Source organism: Balaenoptera ricei, chromosome 4 (assembly GCF_028023285.1).
Source record: "Balaenoptera ricei isolate mBalRic1 chromosome 4, mBalRic1.hap2, whole genome shotgun sequence".
In the NCBI taxonomy this organism is placed as follows: domain Eukaryota; kingdom Metazoa; phylum Chordata; class Mammalia; order Artiodactyla; family Balaenopteridae; genus Balaenoptera; species Balaenoptera ricei.
This window is the reverse complement of record NC_082642.1, coordinates 11,416,373-11,440,484: the sequence shown is the minus strand read 5'-3', so window position 1 is coordinate 11,440,484 and position 24,112 is coordinate 11,416,373. Positions and strand designations below refer to the sequence as shown.

At 35.3% G+C, this 24,112-nt stretch overlaps 1 protein-coding gene across 1 annotated transcript; it reads right to left on the bottom strand.

Annotated features, from left to right (window-relative positions):
- Positions 1 to 1,596: 1,596 nt before the first annotated feature.
- Positions 1,597 to 19,144, bottom strand: PLSCR5 (phospholipid scramblase family member 5). The gene is made up of 8 exons (XM_059921880.1): positions 19,025 to 19,144; positions 13,951 to 14,114; positions 9,461 to 9,503; positions 8,306 to 8,526; positions 6,108 to 6,269; positions 4,336 to 4,497; positions 1,728 to 1,810; positions 1,597 to 1,644 (listed from the first exon to the last, which is right to left on the bottom strand). Exons 1-7 carry the CDS (start codon positions 19,035 to 19,037, stop codon positions 1,772 to 1,774), a joined length of 804 nt encoding a protein of 267 aa, XP_059777863.1. The 5' UTR covers positions 19,038 to 19,144; the 3' UTR covers positions 1,597 to 1,644; positions 1,728 to 1,771.
- Positions 19,145 to 24,112: the final 4,968 nt, after the last annotated feature.

The window sequence follows — 24,112 nt, the reverse complement described above, 5'->3', positions numbered from 1 at the left end:
CTAAACCATCACCACAGCTCTGCAAGGTAACAAAAGGGAAACCCGTGGAGGTTCAGAAAGACTACACGTCAGGTTCATGAATGCATGGCGAGCACACAGCGGGGCTAGACTCAGGGTGACGTCTACCATAGCACAGAGGACTTCTGTTCCCTTCCGTGACTGCACTGCTCCCATCGTGAAGGTGACACCAGTTCTGCTGAAGAAGTGGATGGGACGACTCGGGGAAAGGTTGTGTGTGATTTGAAGCATGGTTAGTTTTTGGTGGTTAGTGCTTCAATTCTTCTGCCCACCAGTAGGTCACTGATGGTTGCTTGAGGCAATATATAGTTCCTGCATGCCCCAGGGGGCTCTCAGAAAAGTTTACACTTAGAAGTTTCCTGCTAAAGGAAACTGAGCCAGAAAATGGAGGAGAGACTCTTTTCCTTTCCATCTTACACAACCTAAAGCCCTTAACCCAGAACCTGGAACTAAATTGATATTTGTGGACTATTGAGGGGACTTAACTACCACATACAGTGTTATTTCTAGATGATAGATTCCTAATTCCAAACAACTAACTTAGTAACAGATGCTTGGAACACATTCCCTTTTCTAAGTGGGGTATTTCTAGTTTCTCTAAACATCTTTATATGTGGATAGAAATTTGGGTAGTATTTGTGTAATTCTAAAGTAGAGCCTACATGGTACTTCGCTTATAACAAATTTGTTTCCTCATTTTGAAAAGGAGAGAGGACTATTGCCATTCATAAACAAAGATTTTCCTTTTGAATGGACTTTGGAAATGTGTGGACAACTAGACATGGTAATCTGGAGGACGATGAAAACATTAAAATGGAAGGAATTAATTGATTGAGTTGGCTGTGTTTCCTGACATCTGTATTTGCCTCATGTATTAAGGCTTTGTTTGTTTGTTTGTTTTTGTTTGCTTGTTTTTAAGGCCTGGAGTTGTCTATTTTTCAGAGCCTCAGATCCCTTTTTTGACTGAAATTTTACTGCAAATAGATAAAATTCCTGCTCTATACCACTGCTTTATTGATACTAACTTAGAAGTCTATTAATATGCTTATTTAAATCCCTAGCACGGGCATGTATTTAAAACATGCTTTGATTTGTAACTATTATCTTTTCTATGGAATGTAACTGTGCCTTTTGCCACTAGAACAAATTGATTTCATCTATCTTCCGTCTCATCTTTAAATGTATTATTTACCCAACTTTTAGCTTTTCCAACATAACGTAAAAATGTCTCACTACAATAAGAAGATTAATAAACAAAGCAAAAAAGACTATTTATGAAAAAATACTTTAGAAATCCAGTCCTTTTGATTAGTAACCAGCCCTAGTACCAGAAAAACTTCAAAGTGCTCTCTAAACATTGAATTTTCATCAGTGATGCTGCAAGCCTTAGCTCTCATCTTTCATGCTTACCATGCAATAACTTCAAAAGGATAAAAAGAAAGAATGGTAATCTCTCCAAGCGACACTCTGCTAGGGCCAGTCATCTTGTCTTTAGCTATCATGCATTCACAACCAGATAATTGCTTCATTACATTATGCTTTAATAAATATAATAATTAACATTTTGTTACCAAAAAAGCCAATACTCAAGCCATTCAGAAATGAAATTCAGAGCCCAGGGGATTTCTAGAAGAAAATGAAAAAGAATTAGCATCAAATATAGACCTCTTCAAAGGGAAAGAGATCATTTAAACTTGTCTTTTACTTACTGAAATCTGTTCTGTATATTTTATTGTTTTTGTCATCTTGCTTGTTATAATCCAGCAAGCGAATGTTCAAAGAACATAAAATCCTACAAATAAATAAATGGAATATGAGTGAATTTACAAAAGGCAACAAGAGTCTCACATGTAAGCTTTGATTACATAAAGCAATTATGTTTCCCAGTGGTGCTCCAGGAACATGTGATTTATCAGTAGGAGAGAAATCAAAGTTTTTCACTTCATGACACTTAGATAAATTTGCAGAGTACAAGTAACTTGGAAACCTTATCTGAATCAGCATGGTATCACCAGTCAAATTTGGGGTGATCAAGACTTTTTAGAATTAGATTGTAGGGCAGTCTGGGTCAGCGTGGGAAGTTGTAATAGACTCTGACCTTTAAACGAGAGGTAGGCATATCATAATGGACTTTGTGGTCAGTAACTCAGCAGACATCTGAGGAAGTATACCAGAGGGAACTTTGGTGGGGAGGGGTCAGAGCTGTGTGTTGTGTAGTGGTAGCCTCAAACAAGAAAAGACCAATAATAAGATTACACTTGTGAATTTTGCTGTTTGGATCGGGGAATATCCTCACACCAACAGCTTTCTAAAGATCTCTCACCACAAGGTAATAAAATGGAGATGGCAATAAAGACAATTCTTGGTGACAAATTATCTTAAAAGCTATATTGTCCAAAGAAGTGCAAATATTTTATGATATTATGGTACAAAGGAAAGGAAAAGCAATGGATAGGAGCTGTCTGATAGTCTCAGTGAGTGTGTTTCTCCCTCAGACACTGGACTTAAAAAGTTATCCTTTCAGATTATTCGGATGTTATCTAGATCAGTACTTCTTCAGTTTATAGGCATAGGGAATTGTTGACAGTGCATTTTTGCCATCAGCTTGTTACATAAAATAGGTCAGTAGGGCAGATTAAAGATAATCTATTTTTAATATAAATATTAAGTAAGGGGCTTAAACAGAAAAGCCAAATTAAGGTTTTGAGAAAAGGGTGTGTGTATGTGTGCACGTGTGTGCGCCTTTATGTGCATGCACGCACTTGATCGCTGGCATGTTTGGTGTCGAAATGCAGAAATCGTCAAAAAATAGAAGGGGTGAGCAGGAAGTGGCAAATTAAAAGCCTTACCCAACAGGTAAGGAGAGTGGGAAACTGAAAAAGTATTAGGTGACAGGAAAGATTGACTGGACTTGGTTAGATCTGTAGATGAAAATGGGAATTGAGGGTAAGTGATGACTTAGTAAGTATAGAAACCTAGCTCTCTACGTATTAATTCTACCTCTACCAATGATAGGGAATGAATAAGTTAAAATAGTTTCTCTAAAGCTGCTGGAGAAAAAAATCCTAATATATACATATATATATATATATATATATTTTTTTTTTGGCTGCGTTGGGTCTTCATTGCTGTGCGCGGGCTTTTCTCTAGTTGCAGTAAGCGGGGTCTACTCTTTGTTGCGGAGCATGGGCTCTAGGTGCCCGGGCTTCAGTGTTTGTGGCTCACACAGGGGCTCAGTAGTTGTGGCTCGTGGGCTCTAGAGCGCAGGCTCAGTAGCTGTGGTGCACTGGCTTACTTGTTTCACGGCATGTGGGATCTTCCCAGACCAGAGATCGAACCCATGTCCCCTGCATTGGCAGGCGGATTCTTAATCACTGTGCCACGGGGGAATTCCCCTAATATATATTTTTAATTAAACTCTAAGTAAGTATCCATCAGTGATGTCACCAGGGAATTATTTTTAGTTAATATAATTCCCAAGTGTCGCTAGAAGAGACTAAGTAAATAGGACCACATTTTTCCCCACAGCAGCACATGTTAATATCACCATAAGATTAGGATCCTAAAACCCTGAAGAATAACAAAATATGAGAGGAAGAATGTAGGTTTATTTTAAAATTCCATGAGCTTTTGTGAATGCACTGAAGATGGTAAGCAATGAGGGAGATATTAGAAGGAAAACCAGCCCAAAGGCCAATTCCTTTGGCACTGGTATTACTTGACTTCTGTTCTCCTATCACCAATCTAGAAGAAAATGTTTTTTAATGAAATTGGAAGTTGAGAAGAAAGGACAAAAACATCATATCTTTGTAATAATAGAAACTGATACATCTTAACTCATCTCTGTCTACTCATGTATCTATGTACATATTGGAAGGGCAAGAAAACAGTAATTTTCACATTCTGAAAATATATCACCTAACTCCTTGGTAAGCTATTAAGCAGTCTTGAACTTTACACAGGATAAATAATATGATATTTAAGTTTAAATATTTTTCAGTGAAAGTGAAAATAAGCCAAAAGTCTAAATTAAAGTTGAAAGAGAAGGATAACTCAGGTTTCGAGAAATGCTGAGTAGGATGTGGACGGGGTATTAATCCTCGAGGAAGAGGGGGTATGAGGGCCACTGGAGGAGGCCTGCCTAATAGAAATGCAGGCTCGTACATTCTGATTTCTGAAGAATGTTGGCCCCAAACTAACCTATGTTTAAACTTACTCTTTAAGGTAAATGCTGTGTAAAATGGGATTGGCTCTATAATAATCAACAAGGGAAAAGGAAAGAAATAAATCACCTTTACTCTTTAAGACTGCACTTACAAAGAGAAAACAAGCACCAATCATGGTTGCTTTGACTGTCACATCTAGATCCGCAGGAACGTGAATTCCAAAGTTGTCAGCATTGGTGAAGACATCGTTTACGAATCCTGACCAGTACTTTGAAATCTTCCCAATTGTAAGCTTTTCGTTAATGGTCTTCACCTTTGAAAAAAAAATAAGAAGTTGTAAATTTGAAGGTGATACAGATGGTTTTACATTTCTTCATATATTTACTTCATGAGAGATAGGAATTATTTTATTCATCGTCTTTAAATGACAATTCGATGGTACTCATTCCTTTATATAAGCATAGGTTTGTAGATTTTCTAGTTTACTCTTCAGGAATTTTGCTTTTCTGACATTTTTTAATCCATTGTAATTCCTTTATTTATTTTTTTTGTTTTTGTTTTTGTATGCAGATTGAGAATATAATAGCCTCAAATAATTGAGGCCAGGCTACCACAAGATGGCAGCAGGTACATAGTCTCAATTATATGGTCTAACCATGATTCCTTTACCTGAAGTACAGATTTTAAATCTGAATTCTTCATCAAAAAAGAAAAAAATATGTTTGTGAAATATTTTAGAAGAAATTTTTTAGAAAAAAATAATTTCTAAGTACAATTTATAACTTTTTAATTTTTATTGCCAAGATTTTATAATTACTAATATGTTTAAATATTATCAGTCATTGCTCAATTTCATTTTTATATTATACTCAGATATTTACTAGGTCATTCCTTTATAACTAACCCTAAGTCCTATTTTTCATTTGAAAAATTCTCTGGGCTAATGTACCACACAGGAAATTCAGACTAATTTGACATCAAAAGTCTATAGTTCTTTTCAGCTAGAAGGAATCTACAGTTAAACTTTATCCACTATTCATTTGCTTGCCCTGTTTCTCATTCAAAGGCTGAAAGTGATTCAGTATAAACTTTCACTTTCTGTATGGGAGTAGAGGATAGAAAATAGAGAAAGTTACTTAGGCCATGTCTATACCATGAATAATAAAACTTTTAAGTTCTCCTCAATCATAAGGCATATTTTTATCCTTTACTCTTAGGAAAGTTATACCAAGTCTCTTTGGCGTGGGCTGGAGTTATGACAGCTCATTTTGCAAAATGTACATTGTATTCTAGGTGAATAGTGTTCCCTGAAATCCTGCAACCTTAATGTCCTATGTGGGATATACATGAATGAATGGAGTGAATAAATGAAAAAGAAATACATACTTTAAATTAGACTATATCCTCTAGGAAAATCTGTTAAGATAGTTCATATTCTTACACATTGAATTTGCAAGTAATTACTGTTTTTTAACATTCAATTTACACAAATATGTTTATATGAGAATAGATTGTTTTACAAAATGAAGTTAGCAAGTCTTATGAACATAGCTTTTAAATTAATAGTATTTTAATGGGGTGTGCTCTTGAGATCAGAACTGGATATGTTACCACCAGGGATATAGGAAAGAAGATGTAATTTTGGTGATTCTGAACTAAATATATTTGCTTTATACCATAGGCGCTATATTCCACATAAATCAAGTTTTTGTAGTATGTTTTAAAAAAATTCTTGAACTTAGTATCTCTGGAATTATGAGTTATTATTGGCATGTACAATATTACTTGTTACATTATTTCACAAATATATAATTTTCTAAATTTATTTCAGAGATATTTCATGATTTGAACATTTTAAAAATTGAATTATGTTGCAAAAAATCAGGACCTAAGTGAAACGGCCCTTCATTTTGTCAATCATACCTCAAAATCCACATCGCCAAAACAGCCACATGTTGCACAAGGACCAACAATTTTCAAAATATCTTCTTTGTTTGCGTTTTGGATTGTGAATTTAGGCAGAAAGGGGTCCCACTTCTGTGCAACATAACCAACTATAGTACCAGGAGGGGCTTGGATTTCTAACTGTAAGAAGAGATAATAAAATAAGATTTCCTAAGGTTATTGTATTTTAATTTTACTATAATGTCAGCTTACTTCTAAACAGTATATAAAAGATTCTAAATATCTGCTTCTATGTTATACTTTTTTTTTTAATAATTTATAGAAACAAAGAAATTCACTGTATAGATATGTGTTCTGCATTATGCGCTAAACGTCCATGTCTTTGATCTTCCTTCCCAAAGGAGAACCTATCCCAAAGCTGTTTTCTGACCCTGGGACACTGGCTTCTTTGCCATTTTGTTCCAAGTACAATAATTGGTCAAGCACTGAAGATACTGTCTATGAGGTATTTCATATTTATCCCCTCTCAGTTGTGGCCACAGCACACATCTATTTTTAAGTCTCACTTACTGATTATTATGAACTTTTTTCTCTTTGGATTGTCAACTTCTAGCTTCTCTGTGCTCACTTAAAAACAAATGCTTCTTGCAGAGTTACAGTTGTTACACACCAATTTGATTTCTGTTTCATTTTGTCCAAAGTGTTAAAGACTTGCACTTGCATTTTCAGGGCTGACTTCAGTATTTTACTCCATCATCCTTTATTCCCCTAATTTGTTTATTGTCCATAATATTGTATTTCAACATATTTATGTAGCCAAATCAAATACTTTGTAAAATAAGCTGGAAGTGGGGGAAAATGATGAACATTGTTTGCTTTTAAATCAAACCAGCACTCATCATCTGATCTCCTTTTGTCTTTCCTTATTTGTTAAGTTCATAGTCTTATGTGCATATCTGTAGTGTTTTCAGATGGACAAAGGTGGTTTCAACAAGTCTTCTTAGAATTATATAGATTTGTTCTAGGACAACTTTTAAAGTAACTGATGTGATTTTAACCAAATTAAAAAACTTATTAATCAGTATTAGGATGCATCTTATGGTTAAGTTATATGACATGGGGCTACTTTGAAATAAAACATCAATTATCAGAAATTTTCAAATGGGCATATATTCTGGATTATACTAAGTTTAGCATCTTGGGGCATATTAGATCTTGAATATCCCCAGTAGAAGTATAAAAATTCTTGGGCTCCGTATATGAGTACCTTAGCAATCCTATCACTTAGCCAGGTAATTGCCTATAAATGGAGAATTAGCTTCAATATATATTGTGAGAAACTTCTCTAATTAAGGAGAGTTCCATGTTACTATTTATTTCCCTTTGTGCTAAGTAGACTATTTATACATAGGTCCTCAATAGAGAAGCTTGGGCTTGAATAAAGACACCTGGATCAAGTCCCATTTATTGTATCTTCTAGATGTGTGATCATAGGTAAGGCACCTCCACTCTCTAAGCCCCAGTTTCCTCAATTGCAAAATGTAGAGAGTAAAATCTATTCCAACTTATAGAGGTGTCATGATATCAAAAACATCAAAGTAAGTATATTTTCCATACCAACTTAGCTGCATCATGTCAATGAAAGTTATTACTATAGATCTATCAAATAGTGATGAAAATCTATTATATATTAAACATATAACAATCAGATGGTTCCCTCTAGAACAATAACATAGTCTTTGCTAAATCTTGAAGTTTGTCATAAATGGGTGATTGGAACCTGAGATTCTGTACTAAAAATAATACCTACCCAAGAGAATACTTTAGAAGAGTTTAGTATCACTCAGCACTCCCTGAACTTTGCACCAATAAGAGAAGAAAAAGGGTAGATTTGCTTAATGGTGGAACTTATAGCTATTACAATTACGTGGCTAATACAGAGATTCAGGAGGATGTGTCTCGTTTACATGATGCATGAGCTGTCTTTACCGATTAACATCACGGAAGCCACTATAGTTTTTGGTTGGAAAGGAAAAGAAATTTAGTGAATCACCAAATCCTCAAGCTGTTTGGATCCTAAAGGAGCAACATTCTAATTCAACCAATTGAAAGGTTAATTGCCCCATATCTGCAGATGAATACCATTTATTTAAGAAATAATTGCTGATTTTTCCAAACATGGAAAAATACAAGCACACCCAGAGCCAAAGACTAACCTCTTGTAGGTAGCAAGGGCACCAGCAGCTGTTACACCTCAAAGGCCTGTTGACTGTAATCACCTCTCGACCTGAGTTATCGGTGATCTTCAGAGTGCAAGATCTCAGTGTGGAACAGAAAGTACGATTGAAGCAGATGCTTTCCTCCACTGCAAAGTAAATTCTTTGTCCCAAGCTGTTTTTAATCTCATATTTGTTGGAGGTCTCAGTGCCAAGTATCACTAATGGAGCAAAAAAAAAAAAATTATCAAAATCATGCTTATTGCTTACTATCAAAACTTTATATGAGTAAAAATGGTTGTGTTATTAAAAGAAAACAGAGTGTCTGATCAGTTATTAAGTATATGGTATCTTATTCAGACAAATCTACTTCCGTGCTCGAAATTTTGAGGATTTAGCCATAGCAATCAAAGTAAACTCTGAGAACAAAACTGTGCAATTACTAAATTTTGATTACAGATATATGACCTACTTGGACGCATGTAGTACCACTTTTCAACTAGGGAAGCAATGCTGTAAAGAAGAATCAAATACTCAGATAATAATTCTATCACTGTTATGAAATTTACTGGGACAGCTCACACTGATAGTAATGATTTTGTCTAAAATCTCTATCTCGTATTATATCTACAGCTGCATGCTACCTATTATAATTTTGACATATCTTAGTTAAGGACAAAAATCCTTGATTAATTTGAATTCAGTTAGTCATCATTGTAAATTTGTGTATTGTTAAATGATTTGCCTATTTGATGAATCACTGACACTATGATAAAACATATTTTGTTTTGATGATTTTTTGTTATTTAGTCTCAACCTTGATTTCCATGTCTGAAATTAGAGCATTAAGAAAATTTAAACTATTAGCAGCCATGGAAATGAACAAATAGTTTTTATTACTTTGAGATTAAAAATAATATTAGATTCCCAATGACAGTATCATCAAAGACTTGGGGAGTTTTATGCTTTTATGTTTATCTATATCAGACTAATAATTTTACTTTCAATATTTATTTTAAAAAATAGGCCTAGTTCTCTTTTTAATCCATCTTAAACATTTAACTTTATCATTTATAAAATATTTAGATGTAAAGAAACTTCTGAAACTTAAAACATTTCAACAGCTTTAATAATTACAGAATATAATATACTTACTTCCAAGAAGCTCCACCTGCTGGTGTATAATTATCAGGTCTAACTGTTAAAAGACGACATAAAGGAAATAAAAAGTATTACATCACAGGTCTTTGAAAACCTTTGCAGCTATTACTATTAACCTGTTTACTAGACTACATGAAATTAGGTGATTTTCGTGTTCTCTGTGAGGGAAATGGCTGAAAACAGCTCACATTTTATAATGAAAAAGAAGATAACATGGTTTTTATTCAAGTAAAATTTAAAAATTACAAGAACCCTGAAAATTTCAAGGAAAATTTCAAGGGCAGAATTGCCCAGAATAACATTAGCAACTGTGATTAACTCTGTGTTTTTTTTCTGTGGTAATCAGATAAAAGTGTAGCTCTTGGAAACAATACCTTTGAGAATATTTTTAAACCATCTGAATAAGAATGCCTATAGGGTTTTAAAACTCTCTCTCTCTCTCTCTTTCTCTTTCTCTCTCTTTTTGAAAGAAATGAACCAAAATGAAACAAAACAGTAATGACCTGCGTGCACGGCCTCTCCTCTCAGCCCTGTAGCTCTACTTTCACTCTGTCATGCAGTAACTCATTCCTCACAGTGATGAAACGTCTTTGTTAAAGCTGAAAAAAGCTATTCTTTAAAATTTTCTCATTCACATCTTCCTTTGGACTAGGGGAAAAAAACCCAGAAATCCTGCTGATGCCAACAAAGTACCAATTTAAGCAGAAAAGAGTTAAGCCACTAAATGCATGACACATTAAAACTTGCCTATGTAATTAGAAATGAAGTTAATTTACAGAGATAAAGTAGCCACAGTTGAGAAGTGACTTATTAAACAGAATACAGTACAAACTGCTTTTTAAAGGAAATATTTAAAGTATGTTCTTAAGAGTGAATTTTATTTGTGTATGTTTTCATTTTGATATTCAATACTTGAAGAGTCACTAAGGTAAAATCATGAACACTGAATGCAATGCTGATTATTACTTTTTTGAATGCTTCATTTTCTATCTTGCCTTAAAATTTTCTTCACTTTATTCTCCCTTCACATTAATAAACTCACTGATAACTTTTAAATGAAAGTAATCAATACTAACAGTTGGAATTGATTGGGCATCACAAACGCAGAAAATATGACGTTACCTTATTTCCTTCACTCTCCTTGTATATCCTGAGGTGGAGGTAAAAACTAATATCATTTCTTCTATTTAAGTCTTATTATTGATAAAAGTGCATGTGACCTCCTTTTTAAGATTCACAAAAATATTTTTTCCAAAATTTATGATTTAAGATATTCTAAAACATATTTTAACAACTATGACAAAGTTTTAAAAAAAAATTTGAATCGGTCTTTGTTGTGTAGTATTGTTAGTTCTCTTCTCCTCTTTTGAGGAAAATGGAGGGTTGAGGAAAGAGATGGGGTAAGCTTCAAAAAGACATGCATGATTATTTAGCAGTGGTTCTATGTAGCAGTAACTTAGAGATAGAGAAGGAGTATGGGGGCAGAAGTTAAGTTTGAGTTTAGGAGCTTTGACTATTTGTGACATGGATCAAGTTTTCAGCCTTGAAATTTAGAGACTACTAATTGAAAAGGGAAGTTGTACCTCTCTAATACCTAATAATAGCAGTTGTTTATTTAATGACTACCATGAGGTAGTCATTGTGCCAGATATTTTGACATAGTATCTGATTTAGTCCTCACACACATCAGAGAGCTAGATATCATTACATTTTCCATGTGAGGAAACAACCCCAGAGAGAGAAAGTAGTTTGCTCAAGATCACAGAGCATGTATCAATAAGTGGTTAGACTGGGATTTGAACCCAGGCAGTAATGCCGCTGATTTTGATGTGCTCTTTACCCTGCTGTACCACATCACTAAACTAATCTTAGGAACTGGGAGAAACCATTCTTAAGTGATGCTATGGGACTTCTGAGTACCTTTCCTCCCTATTTACTCTTATACTCACCCATCCTCTGTAATCACATTTGACTTAATCTACCTCTGTGGGTAAACCTCCTGGATTTGAGGGTCTTGGTTTTGGTTGTTCCTGTAGTTTCCTTTAAATCGCCCCAGGCCACTTATAAACCATGGTCCAAAAGAGCCCTTTTCATCTTTTGCTATTAATTGATGAACTAAGAATTGTTGGAAATTCTAAAGAGATTGTGTCATGTATTCGGGTGTCAGGGCAAGTAAAGGACTCCTGAGGTATGAAAGGTATAGAATGGAAACCTAATTACAGCCTTGGATATGTAACTAAGAATCAATTCTTATGTTTAATTTATCAGGTTTACAGGTATCACTGATTCCATTTAATACATGTAGCAAAATAAATGGGATCTTTACATGTGTCCTTGTAGACTTTGACTCACTACTCTTAGCTATAGGTGACTAAATTATAGCAGTTATCCTTTGACGCTTATAGGATAAAATGTTATTGACTATTATGAACATGTTAATCCATCTGGAAAGGGAATGTATTGGTTTTATTCTTAAGTTTAACCTACATGAACAACATATATGTATATATATACATGTCTAGACATATAAGAATGTGCATGTACATATGTATGTATACACACACAGACACACACACACACCCTGCTTGGGAATTTATTTTCAAATTATTAATGGAAACATGATTTTCAGTAGTGGTCATTGGATAGTCTTGATTAAAGGAGAATAGATGATTTTTTTAAATTTTACTTTGAGTGTTTTAACTTAGAAGGATTTTTATTGAATATTTTCCTGTTTGTTTATTGAAACATGTATTATTTTCAAATGTTCATAGTTTTATTTAATCTTGTGGTTTTAGATAAAAGTTAACTCACAAAATTCTTTATATATATGTTTCTTACAAACTAGTAGTATTAAACTTTCAAAATGTGCATTCAACCTTTCCTATATGCACCACTTTAAAGCAAATTAGTGTTCTTTTAGTATAAAGATTATAAATTTTCTTTCCCTTTGAAGTAAAATATCCACCAATTTGTGGCATATTTTTGTTTTCTGAAAAAGATTACCAAAGGTATATGTTTGGAAAATTGACTTCGTTTTAAAACTGCAGCCAATGGGTTCATATCTCTATCAAATATGAAAAAAGTGTATTCATGTCAGGCATCTGGCTCCGGGTGTGTCATCATTCATGGATGGAAGAAGAATATGTGATGACCATATGTGATCATCAAACCTCAGCCCTCTGGCACTGGTATATCACTTTTATACTCGGCGAAACCTTGTCTGACAACATTCCCAAACAGCTTGCAGCAGTTAATCAACTCTAGTCAGCTATTACAGCTGATCCTTCCTGCAGATGGAAGATGGTAGGTTAGCCTTTCCAGCTCTTTTACATATCTCCCTGAGCTCTCCAGTCTCTAAAGTACATTTGTCTGCCAGTGGGTTTCTGGAGAAGGCATCTGCAATTATAAACATTTTCCCAGGAACATATGCTGCGTGCAGCTTAAACCCTATCAGGCATAACAGAAATCTCTTGCACCTTAAGGGAATTAACACAGAGATTTGATTTTGATAAAGGAGATAGACTTTATAGTTTGAAAGAGTGCCAAACAAGCTGAAAATTGCAGCAGATGTGCTGACATCTCAATATTAGTGTAAGTGTATTTCTAATCTTTTGTAGGATAAATACAAAAGCAACAGTAATATACATAAATATCAATTGCTATTTATGTGCCATGGAATTCAGATGATAATATTTCTTGATTGATTTATTATAAGACTTGAATCATTGATGACCCTCCAATGACTAGAACAATGGCTGTACCTAATGATAATATGATCTTTCAAGCAAATTGGCCTGGAGATGCAAGAGCATCAGAAGACAATGCTAACTTGATAGGCTGATTTTCTCTTGGATTTCCATCCACCTTTTTGAGATTCAGTTGAAGATGTTGAACTCTCAGCTCATTGCAGAAGTCTCTCCTGAGTAATTTGACCTCTAGCAACATTTCTCTTCTCTGTACACCTGCGCACATTAAAATTGTGTGCTTATCTGGCTCTAGTACCCAGCCTTGCATTTTTTGTCATCATTTTTTGTCTTTGCCAATGAGGTTGCAGAATGTTTGGGTGAGGGGGACTAGGTTTTATACCATTTACATGCCTTGATTAAGACAGGTACTCAATGTTCTTAATTAAATAGCTGTAGGTGACTAGACATATTAGACAGTTCCTCCAGGCTAAATTTGCTGACACCTTGAGCAATAAGCAGTAAAAGGATAAATGTGCTAAACAGCTCAATCGAAAATGTTTAGTCTTCTTCCTCTGACAAATAAATAAGGAGATTAGAAGCGACCATAAAAGAAAAAAGTTTCTTCCCAAATAATAGAAATAAATAAAAGACAGATTTTATAATTTCATGATTTATAATGCTTTTCTCACTTCAGTAAGTTACTTGTTGACATTCTTCAGCCTTGATTGGAAGGCAAGAAATCAAGTTTATATTCATTTTAAGGGCAAGCACTTAGCAGAAATAGAGAGATAAAAGCACCTGGCTTAAATATTCTAGACCAGGAGGGAGACTCCCTGGTGGAGGGGGACCCTGCTGCCACACTTGGTTCCCTGGATTGGAAGGTGAGATGTGAAGGCCGTGGTCTGGGTCTGAAGCTCCCGGAAGAAAACCAGGCAGACTTCTGCTTCTTTGGTTCTGTGCATCTGCAAGAGAATGACCATCCCAGTCCATATTTAAATGTAGGCCATTTTATTTAGTTTGTCTTATAATATTTGCTTCCTCTTAATTCAGAGGGTAGAGTATCTCCCACAGTAGCCTCTCACTACAGTGCCCTTTCCTTCATTTTTCCTACTCACTGTCAGCACTACTTGACCCCGAAGCCAGAGATAAAGGACTGTGGAAGACTACCAGAGGTAGTTGTGAGAAGAGTTGGATAATTTGGGCAAAATAAATGATTTTAGAAAGTATGTATTTTTTGAAGGCAAGTGAAACTTCTATTCAAAGAGCTAAAAGATTATACACTACAAAAAGAAAATCAATGGCAAAAGAAACTAGATGTTCTCCACTCATAAAAGGATAACCTTGGACATAGGTTTTGAATCATAATTATGACTTTCAAGCATATTCTCCTTTCCTCAAATATTATGAAGGCGCCTCATAATTTCCAAGGATATTTTGTCTCTTTTCATCAATCATACTGCAATGGCTAGATTTAATTCAGGGTCCTTATACTTTAGCCTGCGCCAGAACCAGCTGGGGGACTAATTAAAACACCCATTGCTGGACCACACTCCAGACTTTCTAATTCTGTGGTTGGAGTGGGTGTGGAGCTTGAGAATTTTGCATTTCTAACTAGTTCCCAGGTAAACTAATGCTGCTGGTCTGACGATATATACTTTGAGAACTAATGGGAATATTTGTAACTAATTTATGAGCTTCTTAAGGGCAGTGTAATATTTAATTTAGCTTTGATTTCTCAGTGTTTGGTATAAAAGCATCCAAAAAAAATTTGACAGTATGAATCCCTTTGTAGCTCACCCAACATTACAAAGGATAAAAGAATTACAGAATTCTAAAATGTTTGCCTTTGATTTTTTAATCACCTGTTTTCTATATTATTGCCAGGTAAAATTGTTACTGTTTCAATTATCTCTTAGATTGAAATCCGGAGATTTGCTATTTATACTGCTTTAGTCTGGAGCCTAATATTATGCATAAGACCTGTAAGTGGTGCATGCAAAATTCTTCTTCTTTGTTAAAAATATACTTTATTCCTTTTCTACTGTTATTTTTCCCTTTTCTTCTCACATGACTGCCATTTGGCTATCTCCCTCATTAGATACCATTATTTTTTTCAAAGACTATCAGTGTTTTTACTTCTCATCTTTATTAAGCCAAATTGTCAGAGTTCTCAAATGTGCATTCATTTCGTTTACACTTTGCTGTTTTAGATTGAGTGTAGGTATGGAGCAAGCAAGGTTCATGACAGGTGTTTTCAAATATCAGAGAGGCCATCATGAAGAAAAGTAATTTAGACTATTTTAAACACCTATGAATGGGAAGGACAAGGAAACTGGTTCTGGATTAATATGAGGAAGAAATTTATAACAGATGCACAAAGATTTGGATAAGCACTCATTGTACATATACTAAAATTGGAGTGACAGCTATATAATTCACAGTAGATTAGAATGGTCTCTCTTCAGCACTGACACCCAGGTCCATGTAATATGTGTGTGTGAGTGGGGGGAAGGTATTCTTCTGAATCTTTTAAACCTCTAAAAAATAAATCTGAAGAAAGGACTGATTTTCCTTTGGAGATTATAAATTCCTCTTCATTCATTGCTTCCCAAGCATAGCCTGGGTGAGCAAATGAGAGGGATTAAAAAAAACCAAACAAACCTGGTGAAGGAACACAGGCACCTAAGGAGTGGTCCTTTGGACACTGACATAAACTGTTTCTAGTAACAATTGGCTCATTAAAGTCATGTGTACATTTGGTGTTAATGAGGGACATTAATTGCCAAATGATTCATTTATTCATTTAACAATAAGGTTGTGGGAAGAGACCAATATGGATTTCTAAGTTTATACTGGTCTGTGACATTTAGAATTTGGACACGCTTTAGGGGTAGGACTGAATGGAAGCAAGCTTGTCATTTGGTTCCACGAAAAGAGAGCTCCACACTGATAATATTATAACATTTTGCTTCCCCAAAGGCCCCCATCCTGAACTTCTCTCAGATTTGGGGCAGACACAAAGGATACAGACTTTAGAATTCTCTTGCTCTTAGCCCTTCTCGAGAGCTACTAACTGAGTAAACTGAGAGGAAGACTAGGTAACACCATGTCAAATCTGGGAGAGGAGCAAATGGCCACTACCGCAATAACAACTAGAAAATAATAGAAGGCAACAAACATCCTTTCTTTGGCATTAGTGCCAAAAGCACTGTTGTCATTGACTTTCAGAGAAGCAGAGACAAAATTGTGATCTGGGGAAAACTAGTTCATAACGATAAAATTCAGCATAGTGGTTCATCTTGGGAGTGGAGGTGCATGGCTATTGACCAGAAAGGGAACTTTATGAGGTGCCAGAAATATTCTGTATCTTGATCTTGGTGGTGGTTACAAAAGTGCATCCTGATTTTTAAAGTCATGGAGTTTAAGTTTGGTGCCTTTATGCACTTAACTGTACACATGTTATATCCTTCAATTAAAAAAAAATGTGTAGGGATTAATTTCTAATAATAGCTGGTAGAAGACTATTAGATTCTCTCTCATTGCCCATTTTATTGTTGAAAAGCTTAGCAAATTACTCCAATTTTATCTTGTAAACTATTTTGCTGTGACAAAACGTGGTAGATTCTTGAGTGTCTGGCAAGTGGCTCTACATTTCGGACCCAGGTCTTTAGGTCCTTAGATTTCATGGCATTAAGAGATGTTAATGCACTGGGGTCCAGAGCAGATCATGTCCAAAGTCTTTACTGGGGAGTAGAGGCTCAGTCAGAGGCTGCTGGGATCACCATTCTGAGATCACTTGCTTGCTTTTCTGGGATTTCAGCTTACATTGGAGTAGCACAGCCTTTGAAGACCTAAACTGAAGCTTCTGTTCAGCTTAGATCATCCTAGAAACTCCTGTTTTTCTCAAACTTAAAGTCTGAGACCAACCTGTTCTTAAATTGTGTTTATTTATACTAAACCAGGGGACTCCAGACCACACAAATATTTCCTCAGTTCTAATGGCGTCCAGTATCCAGACTGTCCTTTGATTTAGTGGTGCTGATTGAACTCCCTACAAAATGTGTGAAATGTCTAATTAGCCTGTATTCCCTGGGAAAATGCTAATTGCCAATACAGTTTCATGGGCCAGAAAACATCATGACATTATAAATAATGTCTTTAAATATATTTGAATAAAACTCCACAAAAATATTTTAGGTAAATAATGATGATAAACCAATTTGCCCCCTAAAACCAGATTTCTAATTCAAAAGGAAACTTCATTTTTCACTTCTTTTAAGTAGTATAGGGTCTCTCACAGATGTTTTACCCACTTCATCTGTTAAATATTTTGAGTGGGATGCAGCAAGAGTGTTAGTTTTCTACCGTAAGTTTTACCTCTAAGTTTAGTCTTGAGCCCCTATCATTACTGAACATCACTGCTTTTTTGGTAGATTAATCATATTTTGATCATAATATTGCTTTCTAGTCACAAGTTTCTTCAGAGACTCAGACCACCAAACGAAGAAGGAACTCCTTTGAATTTCTATCTGGCTTTGAATTTCTATCTACTCTTTTAAAAATGTATAACTAGCTTATAAATATTTCACGTACTCTGCAACTCTTTACCTTACAGGCTGCAGTTGTTGCTGTAACTCTGACTTGATAAAGTGATGAAGTGTTTTTGGATTAAGTCTTAGTGTCAGTCTTAAATGAAAGAAAGACCTTGCCAAGATTTTGTTTGTCTGTCTTCAAATATAAAAATGAAGTACACATGTATTAAAATTCATAATTTTGATGTTTCACATCTATGTTTTACAATTTGAGCTTTCCCAGTGATACTCAGGGACTGGTGTATGCTACATGTTGACAAAAAGTGAAAATATGACTTCCTTTGTTCCAAATTAAATAGCATCCAAAGTCTATTTTGATAAAGGAAGCAAATAAGCATACACATTTCTCTGAATGGATCATTAATTTAATTTAGGGTATTTTAAATTGTGGACTCTATTATCCTATTTGTAATTAGGTTAAAAGGTTTCCACCAATTATACTAATCATAATTCTTCACTTTCATTATAGCCTAGAGTTTAATGGTTTCTTCTGATAATGGAATGAAAACACATTATAATTTCATTTTTATATCATTTCACAAGTATTTTTTGTGAGATTGCAACCCATTACCTAAAACAAGCACATCCCTTGTCTTCTGAGAAGTTCTTTGAGTGAGACAACACTAATGATATTTACAGTTTTAGAGATTTGAGGAAAACTTACCAGTTCCCCCTCCCAAAGTCTTTAATCTGCTTGCTTAGTTTCTGTTTGCTTTTTAGATATAATTTACCATCAAAGAAATGTTAAAAGATTCTTGCTTCATAGTTCAGAAATGTTTACTTCTAGTCCATTAAATTTACTAGGATTTCCTGAAAACACATGTTTAATTCTCTATAATAAATGGCTGTATCACATATTTTAAACAACAAATGGGAAATTTTAAAATATTGAACTGTACTTTAACACTTTTTAACTTATGTGTGAAAAGTTTTCTACAAATCCCTTTAAACTGGGAATATCAACTTGTCTTTGTGTTTGGCATTAGATATTCCCATTCTAAATTTTACTCTGCAGCTTTTCACATCAAGTCACTAGCTTTATATTTGATAACGAAAACACTGTTTGCATCTTAACTTTTACATTCTATCAGATAGAGGGTTTTTTAAAAAAATTTAATGCAACATGCTCCTTGGAGTTCAAAGTTAAAAATTCCAACGTTGGAAAGCACTAAATGACAGGTTTTAAAGTATCAATCTCACCGACTGTAACACCCTTAGAACTGTGTATTTTCAGTCACAATATAAGGAAAAATTTATTAGCTGCCTATATTTGCTCTTACCTTTAGAGGCCATGAATATGCTGAGTCACTTCTTCAAAGGCATGCAGGTTAAAAGAAAAGGCTCCTCTTGTTGCAGCAAAGAGAGAAACACAGCAGGCATAAAACTTCAGAGGGTATCTGTCTACCTCTTGTCAGCTTACAAATACTGGAGGAACGGAGAGCCTTGCTGTTTCCAGAGTGCTGTATTTTATCATTTTGAACAACAGGGGGAGACAAAGCTATCGTCAAAAGTAAACACTATTCAGAAACCATCATCCCACTTGGTGGCTGAAGGACCAATTTCAAAATAATAAAAACCAGGAAGGAAAATATACAACATACAACACTCATTTTTATGGGCCTTATTTCCACTTAGTGTTTAAAAATTACTTCTTGGAATATATATTTTTGCCCTCACTACTACATTAGAAATATTCTACTTTTCTAATTTCTAGAAATCTCCTGTACCAGAGTCTGTGATAAAACATTCTATCACATGTAAGTTTCTGACAGTTATAAATAATTTTTTTAATTTTGAAAATGTTTGAACAGCAATATTTTTATGTTTACTCTGGATTTCTCTCCACTCTCTCTCCCTGTAACAAACAAGAAGAGGATTATTTCCTGCTATTTACATACATAAATGAAAATTTATTTTTATTTTTAGTTGAATTTGATTAATCAGGAATTTGAAAATAGAAACCTTCAATAATCTCATAAAGTTAAATGAAACATACAGGTAATATTTAACTGCATTGCACACTGAGGGGAAACAAAAAAGCACTGTAAACTTGACTAGACAGTTCATATTTCTAAATGACTATGGAGATTTTGCTCACCAAGTCAGTTGCCCTGGATGGCATGATTTGCAAAGGTTGAACTTGTAGGATATACTACATTATCAGCAACACTGTCTGCTTCTAAAAATAGTTAAGTGGCCTGAGAAGGCATGGATAGTGATGAAAAATTATGAAGTGAGCTCACAGGCTGTAGACAGCCAAAAGTTTGGGTTCTTCTTATTTGGCAAAGAGATGTTTCTTTTTGTTGTTGTTTTGAAATGTTCGAGGTTAAAATGAGCTGCCATTATTTGAGTTATCATTTTGCAGAAAATGTGTGTAAATATGGTTAGTATTTTAGAATTAAATTATATGTTTCCTAAATTTCTTAATGTTTGCCATAGGCATTTGGAAAAACTGATCCAAAGAAACTAAGTTGTTATTAGCACAATCAAACATGGTATTTTATACTGTAGAGCACAGAGAACTCTACCTAATGCACTGTGGTAACCTAAATGGTAGGGAAGTCCAAAAGGGAGGGGATATCTGTATGTGTGTGGCTGATTCATTTTGTTGTGCAGTGGAGGCTAACACAACATGTAAAGCAACCATACTCCAATAAAAATTAATTTAAAAAACATGGTATTTTAAATTATGGTCATAACAGACCAGTTAATTTTGACTTTCAACAGAGCACCAATTTTGAAACAAAATATAAAAACCTAAGTGAATTAAACATATGTTTTGGCCTATATAAGGCCAACCATCTGTGCATTTGGACATGGCCATTTGACTCACTGAATCTTTCAATATTTGACCTGCAACAAAGACTTTCCAGGCCATCTAACTTGATGACGTGTAGGTACTGCCTATTTCTTCCTTTATACTTTCTTCCTCTGTCCTGCCAAAGACGGCACCAACGTCATTTTTTCTTTTTAAAAAAGGCCCAGCAGATACCAACCTGAGGTCTCCCCTTCCCTCCATTCCTTTCGGTTTCCCAGCCTTTCTCAAGGAGAGGCTTGCAAACCCTCCTTAAGGGACCTCCCAGAGGTTCAAGTGTCCTGTCACTGAGTGCTCCCACAGACAGGAGACGTTGTTCCACAAGTTGGCCTCAACCCCCATCCTGCTGCTTTCCTGCTGCCATTCACCTTCACAGTGCCCTCATTCCAACTCCCCTAACACCTGTGGCCTCTATGGAAGAACCGGGACCACTCTCAATACTCCAGATGGTCACACAATCCTCCTAACCCTGTGCTAAGAAGCCCTGGGCTTTTTCAAGCAGCTTCAGTTTTATTTTGCCAGCAGGCTACAGTATTTTAGTCTGCTCCCTTGATTCCATGAAATATAGACAGTACAAGTTGGGCATGTCCAACAGACATAAGGCAGGGCTTGATGATAACATAGTGGGATTGCAGTACACAAAAGGAGACATGAAAATGAATATCAGGAAATCTAGTGTCAGTGGGCCTGCCCCTTCCCAGGAAACTCCCTACCGGTCTCTCTCTCGTGAGCCTCAGCTCTGCTGCTCTGTTTGGGCGTGCTCATCTACTCAGGATGTCCTGCCTTGCCTGTCCTTGTCCCCCCCGAAAGAAAAGACTCTATATCCGCCATCTTCAGTTTCAGCCAAAAGGAAATGAAAAAAAATTCCATCATAATCTTGACACAATCACGCCTGCCCATGGCCTTTTCCCAGGACCTGTCAAAGGTATTTCGGAAGGTCCATCCATTCAATGTTACATCACTGTTCAGAACTTCCCCATTATTTAATTATTTAGCTGTTAGATGTTTGAGTTAAATTTTCATGATTGAAAAGGCTCACCAAAATAGTTTCTCTCAGTACAAAGAGAGAGACTGCCAATTTATTTAAGCCTATATAGTGACAAAAGAAGTGCTACCTGTTATACAACGAAATGAAACAAAATCAGCAATATGCTCCTGATGACATCCTTTGCGGAAAGAGTATGGAGTGGATTAAGATGTAAGCCTATAGGTCTGGGGCAGGACCAAGGACCAAGGACTAGGATGAACTAACTGTTAGCCTGTTTCATCAGCTTAATAGTTATTCTGCCTCTGGTTTTACTATAAAAGTATGTGTTCCTAGAAATTATATACATACATACATACATAAACATATATATGTAAATATATAACTAAATATACATATACATGAAGTGAGAGAGAATTACTTGTTTTTCTTGATTTATATAAATATTATTTTAGGTATAACTCAAACACATTTTATTTATTTATTTATTTTTAATTTATGGCTATGTTGGGTCTTCGTTTCTGTACGAGGGCTTTCTCTAGTTGTGGCAAGCGGGGGCCACTCTTCATCGCTGTGCGCGGGCCTCTCACTATCGCGGCCTCTCTTGTTGCGGAGCACAGGCTCCAGACACGCAGGCTCAGTAATTGTGGCTCACGGGCCCAGCTGCTCCGCGGCATGTAGGATCTTCCCAGACCAGGGCTCGAACCCGTGTCCCCTGCATTAGCAGGCAGATTCTCAACCACTGCGCCACCAGGGAAGCCCCCTCAAACACATTTTAGACACTTAAAATAATGTTTTTAAAAATTTATGATAATGCATAGCATTACATTGTTTTCAGCCACTGCATGTTATTACAGTTTATGAGTATAATGAATACAGTTTTTGCTCATTGCCATTTTAACGGATGTTTAGTTGTTTCCATTATGTAAGGCAATGGTTCTTATGCACATGTATAGCAGTCCTTTTGAAGATATATATCCAGGAATAAAAATGCCGGCTTATGGGATATGAAGATCTTCATCTTTACTAGGTATCACTGAATTGATCTTCAATGGTCTTGTACCAATTTACATTCCCAACAGTAAGGGATAAGAGTTCCCATTTCCACATATCCCTTTCAACACTGGCTTGGTCACCGTAGTGGGGAATATCTAGTGGACTCCTAAGTATTAATTTATGAGAAGGCACCATCTAGAAGTCTTAATTACATTATAATCTGATAAATGTAAACATGATTGCATGTATTTATGTTTTCAGTTGTTCCTATCATACTATATCATGCAAGAATAATTAATAGCAAATTTTATGAACAGCTTATCATACAAGTAACTGCTACAGGTGAGGAATGGTATGGTAATGGACTGCAATTTAGTGATAAAATAACTCCTTTCATTCAGTGAGGCTCATGGTATGATCTGCTAAAATGTGAATCCACTTTTAGCAAACTTGCAGCACTTAAGGCATGCATTTCTATGCATAAATTTTATCTCTGGATATATAATTTCCCATACTAAAATTCATTGTGAAACAATTCAGGGTGGGTATTAATTAATTAATTAGTTAACGCAATCATGGGAAGAAATATCATTAGTATAAATGTTTTTTTCCAGCGTTATTTGATTTGCAACTACACTGTGGATGTAAGATATCCAATCTTTCAATGCGAACTTGGATGTTTCTTCCCTGGGAAAGTACAACCCCTATTTCAGCAGCCATCTATCCACATGTTGCAAACCTCTTATCAAAGTGCATTTCTTTGCTATCTCATTCAGACCTGCCCTTTTGATACAATGCTTCATTCATTCTTTCAGTAACTATTTATTAACTTTTTACTGTGGGCATATCATTATGAAGCCTACTGACTGTAATGATATGACCTCCACTCTAGTGGAGGACCACAACATAGAGATGCAATACTTTCGTTTTTTAAAAGCAAGAGTCAGTTACCACCTCCTGAAAATAAAAGGATACAACTCATCCTCTCCCTGGAAAACAAAGCTAATCAGAATCAGTAATGTATCATTCAAATGAGCAATTCTTTGTTTCACACATACATGTCTAATTTTCCTTTCCTCTGTTACTTTAAAACAGAAAAATAATAACTATTAAGATATTATTTCTTAGATAATGAAAGAATAGTATACTGGATCGTGCTTCTTGGTTGCTAATGAGGGATAGATTTCTTGCATTCTCTCTTTCTGCCTACTTAAAAAGATACTGATTTAAAGGACTAGAAAAAAAATGGAAAGGAATCCTAGATACAGAGAAGAATCTGTCTGAAACTAAGAGAAGCTGGTTCTGGAACAAATATATCTAGAGGGGTCCCTGCTCACCAAGATGACATAAAAAAAAGACTCCTAATTTAGAGTCCTGCGCACAGACTCCCTGGGACAAAAGGTATCCCTTAATCAGTAGATTGTAAAGCCCAAGGCAGAAGCAAAAGTTTAGATTGTCCATAGAAGTTCTTTTTCAAATTTTCTGCCTTGTACGTTTTCTTCAGGTAAGATGAAGTTAAGCTGAATGGAGTTCTTTGAAGTAATCTGTCTTTACTGTACTTTGTCTTCTGGC